The sequence below is a fragment of the Puma concolor genome, chromosome C1 (assembly GCF_028749965.1).
Source record: "Puma concolor isolate L17-30 chromosome C1, mPumCon1.1.hap2, whole genome shotgun sequence".
Classification (NCBI taxonomy): domain Eukaryota; kingdom Metazoa; phylum Chordata; class Mammalia; order Carnivora; family Felidae; genus Puma; species Puma concolor.
Window position 1 is genome coordinate 202,002,841 of NC_141674.1, and position 7,535 is coordinate 202,010,375.

Sequence of the window (7,535 nt, forward strand, 5' to 3'; positions counted from 1 at the left end):
ACATTACACTTTAAATGTTAATTTAATATTTTTACCTCAATAAAGTTGTAAAATGTGAAAAAAAAAAGGAAGACATGCCATTATGGAAAGACAATATTTAAACATGGTAACTATTTTCAAATTATTGACAAATTTTTTTTAAAATTTTTTTTTTTCAACGTTTATTTATTTTTGGGACAGAGAGAGACAGAGCATGAACGGGGGAGGGGCAGAGAGAGAGGGAGACACAGAATCAGAAACAGGCTCCAGGCTCTGAGCCATCAGCCCAGAGCCCGACGCGGGGCTCGAACTCACGGACCGCGAGATCGTGACCTGGCTGAAGTCGGACGCTTAACCGACTGCGCCACCCAGGCGCCCCCAAATTATTGACAAATTTAACACAATTCCAATCAAATTCCCCACCAGGATTTTTGAGGAAAAAACCTGAATATAAAATTCGTCTGAAAGAATAAAAGGTCATGAATAGCCAAGAAAAAGTTTGAAAATGAAAACAAATAAAGCACTGCGTGCCATACTGAATATCTAAAAAACTTATTAAGAAAAAAAAAAGAAAGGGGAATAAGTTTATTTAAATGACCCTAACACAGACCTTCTGCTTCTGTTAGCACTCTGACATCATTTTTGTTTTTCCCCTGACACTTTTCCTGGGTATTACAGGAATATTTCTTCACGCTATTTGAGAGAATCAGACGCCAATCACAAGTGCAGCTTATTTCCCTGTGCTTCAGACCAACTGGCTATAAATCAGAAGTTCCTATGAGCTCTTCCTTGGATTTGACTAATCTGCTCTTGAACTCAGGAAACTAGTTCACTCACTAAATTACCCATTTGTTACAAAGCATATTAAGAGATATGAACCAACAGGCAGATGAAGAAATACACGGGGCAAGGTCCTGAACAAAGAAGCTTCCGTTCTGTGGAGTTTGAGCCTGGCATGGTGTCACATGTTCTGATTACCAACCCTATCCTTTGATTTTTCATTACAGAGTTGTGACTAATTAAATCTTTGGCCACTGGTCACTGATTTGACCTTCACCCCTCTCTGCTGCCCAGAAATCAGTGTTGGTTCCCTACCAACCAGCTCGTACCCCATCTTTAGGGAATTTCCCAAAGTCACCTCATTAACATACTCAGTTGTGGTTGAACAGGGCTTGTTATGAATAACAGACACTCATTTCACCCTTACGGTCCTAAAGCCATTTCAGGTACTGAAGACAAGAAGACCAAGTGTTATAACAAAAGACTCTCCCACTGTTCTTAATGCTCAGGAAATCCCAAGGGCCAATGGGAGCTATGAACCAGGAACTGGAGACAGACCAAAACATACACTCATTACAAATCACAACATCACAGTCCCCAGTGATTCTGGAACTACCGTGTTATCCCTAACTACCTACCTGAACTTTTTACATGAGGGTGAAACAAACTATCTTATTTAAGCTCCCGTTTTTTTCTATGGTCTCTACACTGGAACAGCTAGTCACAACTAATATAAAGCTTTATATTGCTGGTTAGATAAAAAGGCTGGGAACGTCTGCAAGCCTTTGACTTAGAGATATTAAGAAGATAAAGCCTAACCCATCTTGGGGTAAAGACCCTTTTGGTTGGAATTATACTTGTTCTGTGGTTTTTATCATAAAAAAATGTCTTGGAAAGTTTGCAAGAAAACCCTTGAGTTACTCAACTTCAGGAGTTGAGCATCACCACCTTAACACATGACTTTCAGTCCAAAGATTATGTATGCTAGCTAATTGTTAGCTGGAAAGAATGTGGACTCTATCCAGTGTTCTCCCTGAAGATTTCATAAGTTAATGAACAGGCCCTTATAACAGATTCATTTCTTTAAAACAAAGTGTGAGAGGTTTTTTGTTTTTTGTTTTAAATTTCAGGGACAACTTTGTAGCTATATCTTTGTACAGATCCATAATAATTTTCTCATGACAAATTCCTAGAAATAAAATTACAAGATCAAAGCATATCCATATATTATAAATACTGCCAAATTACTATCCAGAAAGGGAACAATTTACATCCCTGTGTTGTATGGGAGTGAACCAGGGCAGCAAATGTTGATGATATGGAGTTTCTGCGCCTCTAACAATTCTCTTTCAAGATTTTCTATAATCTTTAAATAAGGACACTTTGACTTTTTTGGGTTACTGATCATACTTGCCTGCTTTGCACATGTAGAAAGTGCCCGTCAAGTTGGTTTCGATCACAGCATGCCATCCCTTTGCACTGATGTGTTCTGCAGAAGACATGAACTGGCCTCCTCCATTGTTGACCAAAAAATTGATCTTACCATAAATATCTAAGGTGGATTTGATCAAACTGTTCACCTGAAGAAAAATGTTAAAAGTAAGGTGGTTAATAACCTAACTTGCTACTTGGACCGATAGCTTGCTCTAGAGAGGAGAAGAACTTGCCGTCTGTAATGGGAAATGGTAACTCTGAGTACCATAATACCCACAGATCAGAAAACTAAATTGGTAATTCTGATGACAAGATTTAGCCAAGAGCCTGGATCACTTCTGAATACAAGCCTCCTGAATACAAGCACTTCTGAATTTGTAAGCTGTAAACCCAGAATAATGAATAGTACTAAAATAGGTTAATGTCAACATTAAGAAATGACTTAAAAGGGGTGCCTGGATGGCTCAGTTGGTAGGGCATGTGACTCTTGATCTCAGGGTTGTGAGGTCAAGCCCGATGTTGGGTGTAGAAATTAACGATTACTTATAAACAAAACTTTAAAAAATTAAAAAAAAAATTTTTTTTTTAAAGAAATGACTTAAAGGGCAAAAAGGGCACAAAAGGTAATCTCACTGAGACCACATCCTTTCTTTGCTTCCTGATCTTGTTTCTCTCCATCTCCTTCCCTGGACGTAATTCACTCAGTAAATCATTGGCAAAAGAATCTCTTTCATAGGCTCTGCTTTCAGTTAATCTCATCTAAGACAGTTACCATAGGAACATCTGTAGCACAGGTTTAGAAGCTACTACTATAAATTAAAATAAATGAATAAATGATATAGACATATTTGTATTACCTCCTCTTCTTTGCGAATGTTGCATTTTATGGGAGTGACCTGAGCCTGGTTGGTGTGGGGCAGGCTGGCTTTCAGTTCTTCTGCAGTCGATTTTAATCTATTAAAGTTACGAGATGCAATGACCACATTACACTCTGAAAAGAAAACAGACAACAAGTAAATATGCTTTCCCTGGTTGTCTAAATTTTTTTTAACTTTTTTTCAATGTTTATTTATTTTTGAGAGAGACAGAGCACGAGTGGGGAAGGAGCAGAGAGAGAGGGAGACCCAGAATCAGAAGCAGGCTCCAGGCTCTGAGCTGTCAGCACAGAGCCCGACGTGGGGTTCGAACCCACGAACCGTGAGATCATGACCTGAGGTGAAGTCAGACACTTAACCGACTGACCCACTCAAGTGCCCCATTGATTGTCTAAATTAAAAAAAAAAAAAAAAAAAAATACTAATGTTTAGGAAATATTTCACGTGTTCCCATAAAAAAGATTAAAAAAGAAAGATGAGTCGGGACTTCTGCTTCTGGTTACGACGGAGCATCAATAACCAAGTTTACCCTCCAGACCGAAACAACTGAAGAACTAGACAAAGTATATACAACAATGGTTTTCAGGCACAGGACACGGGTACCATGACGTGGCTATCTCGGAGAGTGGAAACAAACACTGTGAGTACTATGATCATTCCAGCTTACCGCCTGGAGACAGTGTCCAAAGTGCAGCACAGGGAGGAGGAGGAAACCATTCAGAGCCCAGGAAGAGACGAAGATGGGAGTCCCAGAGGCCAAAACTAGGTTACATAGGGCAGAGAGAGAAGATAAGTCACAGAGCAATAACTCCAGAGATCTGCAGAGTTCCCTCAAATATTCAGCTGAGCACTGAACAGTGCATTGAGTGAAAAAAACTATCTGAGGCTGGGGAAAGAACCAGCCCAAAGGAGCAGAAACAACAGACCCTGACATTCACACAGCACTGAGAATAGTGTTCCCACCAGGCAAAACCTTTCAAGGGCCAATGGGAAAAATACGCAGAAGAGTATGGCCTCAGTAGTGAAGCAAAATTAGCCCTAGGTTAAAGGCCATTCAGGTCAACACTTAACATACAACAAGCCTCTCCTAAGATATCAAACTGTTTCCAACTAACTTAAGTGCATCTTTTTTTTCTTTTTTTAAATTTTTTTTTCAACGTTTTTTATTTATTTTTGGGACAGAGAGAGACAGAGCATGAACGGGGGAGGGGCAGAGAGAGAGGGAGACACAGAATCGGAAACAGGCTCCAGGCTCTGAGCCATCAGCCCAGAGCCTGACGCGGGGCTCGAACTCACGGACCGCGAGATCGTGACCTGGCTGAAGTCAGATGCTTAACCGACTGCGCCACCCAGGCGCCCCATGTGCATCTTAAAACAAAACTCAAGAATATACAAATAACCAGCATTGAACAAGGTAAAATTCAAATGTCTATCATCCAGCAAAAATTTTACCAGTCATGCAAAGAAGCAGATAAATAGAACCCATAATGAGGAGAAAAGTCAATTAATAAAAACAGAACCAGAAATGGCACTGACAACAAAATTAAACAAATTCGTGATAAAGAGAAAAATATTAAAAGCAGTCAGAGAAAAAGAACAGAACAAAAAGACAAGGAAGACAGAAGACTTCTTTTTCAGAAATACTGCAAGCCAGAAGACAGTGGAAATGGCTTGAAAGTACTGGGGAGGGGCAGAGGGTGGGCATTTGGGAACCCAGAAATCTTGACCCAGTGAAAACAGTTTTCAGAAATGATGACAACATGAAGACCTGTTCACACATATAACAGCTGGAAGAGTTCATTAAAGCAGACCTGTATTACTTAAAAGAGTAAAGGAAGTCTTTCAGATGGAAGGACAATGATACAGATGGAAATCTAAATTACCAGAAACGCCAATTATGTGAGTAAATACAAAGACTATTCTTCTTTCTATTCAAGTCTCTTTACTTTTTTTTTTTATTTTTTTAATGTTTATTTATTTATTTTGATGGGGAGGAGAGAGACACTATCCCAAGCAGGCTTTGCACTGTGAGCGCAGGGCCCGATGAAGGGCTTGGATCCCATGAATCGTGAGCTCATGACCTGAGCTGAAATCAAGAGCCAGACGCTTAACTGACTCAGCCACCCAGGCACCCCTATTCAAATCTCTTTAAAAGGTGGAGATTGTTTAAAGTAAAAATGGTAACAATGCACTGTAGGATTTATAACCTATGTAAAAATAAATGTGTGGGAACAACAGTGTGATGGCCAAAAAAGGTGAAATAGCAGTACAGGCAGTCCTTCTTTTGCTCAGCTCTAACACGCACGAATTTCAATTGTGTAAGCTTAGTTGAACAACATAAATCCCTCAGCAACATGGTTCAAACTTCAGTTACCATGACATATTAACGGTGAGTAATTGTATAAAATACAAGCTGTTCCATCCACAAATCACCATTGAATAACAGATGCACATCATGATCAGTGACTAATCATGTCACTTCTTTCAATGTCTGCCCATGATTGGGCACCATGCATGCTTTCTTCAATTCACACACAGACAGCAAAGAAATACAGTCATGTTGTGTCCGGGTCTCCCAGTGATAAGCCTATGATTCAAAGAGGGCTGGTCCAAAAAGATGAAAGAAAATACAACAAAGAAATAAAAATTGGTAACACTGGAAGTGAAATTAGAATTGAATGGAAAGGGAGTTATAAGAGGAATAGTCATTCAGGGGCATACTGACACTGCCATCAGTGTTTTCCTGAAGTACAAATTCTAAGCTATGACATACTGGAATATCTAGTCACCTTACTGAGTGAAAATGAACCTTAGTGTCCACTGTCGCCTGATGTCTTAGCTCCTCCTAAAGAGACTGCTTCCCTTTTTTCATAGACAAATGTATAAATGTATCAGAAATACTGGCCAAGGCAGCCTCAGAGCACATAGAGCAAGAAGCCTTGCCAACTCTGGACTTCTCAGAGGTACACAGTAGATTTTAATTAAACTATACTGATAATTACAACTATATTGATAACTCTCCTCTCTCTCCCTCACCAAGCCGAGGCTGGTAGTCCCTTCTACATGCTACTATACCCCTGTCCTCACCCTAACACAGTATTTAAGCCCATGTTACATTGTAATGACCTGTTCTTAAGAGTCTCCCCCACACGCTGGCTGTCACCCCCAGAGGAGGGACCTGTTGTTACCATAACCGTTACACTAGCACAAAGTCCACATTCAATATACACATGTGGAATAAATGGAGTTTATAAAGGTAAACAGTAAGAAGGGTCTCCACGTGACCACAATTATTTTAGTTGTATGGGATGAGCGAGCTTCTGCATATCAAAAGAAGGCACTTAAAGAAAACTATTTTTCAAGTTCACGTTGTAATTTAGTAATCTCCAATAGAGACAACTTTTGGAAATTCTGATGGGCATTCTGAAAGCTTTACAAAGCAAACACTGAAAAGATTCACCATGGGTTCCTGGTAAAACAAGACTAACTTTAAAACAGAATTAAATTTATCAAAATGGATGTGTAACTTTCAGCACAGCATCAATTATACTGTTAGGAGAACTCTTGTTTCCTTTTAGCTTGTTACCAGGTAGGCTCTATTCCCAGAAGGGAAAATAAAAATTTGAAATAAAAATTTGGCATATTCTTTTCATATGCCTTTAAACTTTATTTACATGGTTTTTTCATTCAATGAGGATTTACATCTTCTCGTATAAGTAAACTTGTCCATTTTCCCCTTTGTGGTTTCTTTACTTGTTTATGTGCTTACAAAATCCTCCCTTTCCCCAAGTTCGGGTAAATATTATAACAACTGTGTGCAGATTATATATGATGGGAGTCTCTTGGGTGTTAAGACCTTTAACAGTTAAGTGAAGTGAAATGAAGTTTTCCCGTGTTTCTTCATTAGGTAATACATAAGATGGATTAATTTTAAGCACACATCTACAAATACTTCCATAGCATGTTCCCAAAGGTGTCCTTATTCCCCACTTCGGGCAATGTATCTTTGATTCTAACTGTTCCCTTTAGCTTACAAACAATGGTTTCATTACTCAACGTTTCCCCACAATTTCTTAGGAAGGACTCTCTTCTTGCCCTCCCCCGCCCCCGCTCTGGTTTCAAGTTCACCCACGTCTCCAGCTTCTTTGCTTAGCAAGTCCAGGTCTCCGAGCGGTGCCTAGTAGCTCCAGGCACCCCGACCCCAGGTTATGCCAGGGTATCTCTGCGTTGTCTGGCCCAGGGGCTTGCTCACGTACCCAGGTTCAGGAGCTCGATGGCGATGGCCTTTCCGATACCCGTGGCCCCGCCGGTGACGATTGCCAATTGGTCCTTCAGCAAGCCGGCCGCCAAGCAGCTCTTGCCCCTTCCCAAAAGGCCCATCTCCACGGCGCGTCCGAGTCCCAGGAGCACTGAAGTCCCACAGCCTGGGAGGTAAGCGGGGCCTTTAGTTACTGGACAGCCCTGGCC

At 40.4% G+C, this 7,535-nt stretch overlaps 1 protein-coding gene across 1 annotated transcript in view; it reads right to left on the reverse strand.

Annotated features, from left to right (window-relative positions):
* PECR (peroxisomal trans-2-enoyl-CoA reductase) overlaps positions 1-7,515 on the reverse strand; it is a 29,404-nt gene extending 21,889 nt beyond the window's left edge. The window contains exons 1-3 of the mRNA XM_025912546.2: positions 7,325-7,515; positions 3,051-3,184; positions 2,174-2,339 (exon numbers count right to left, since the gene is read on the reverse strand). Of these exons, the coding sequence (XP_025768331.1) occupies positions 2,174-2,339; positions 3,051-3,184; positions 7,325-7,448 (424 nt within the window). The 5' untranslated portion in view covers positions 7,449-7,515. The remainder of the gene's footprint in view (positions 1-2,173; positions 2,340-3,050; positions 3,185-7,324) is intronic.
* Between the last annotated feature and the right edge of the window lie 20 nt (positions 7,516-7,535).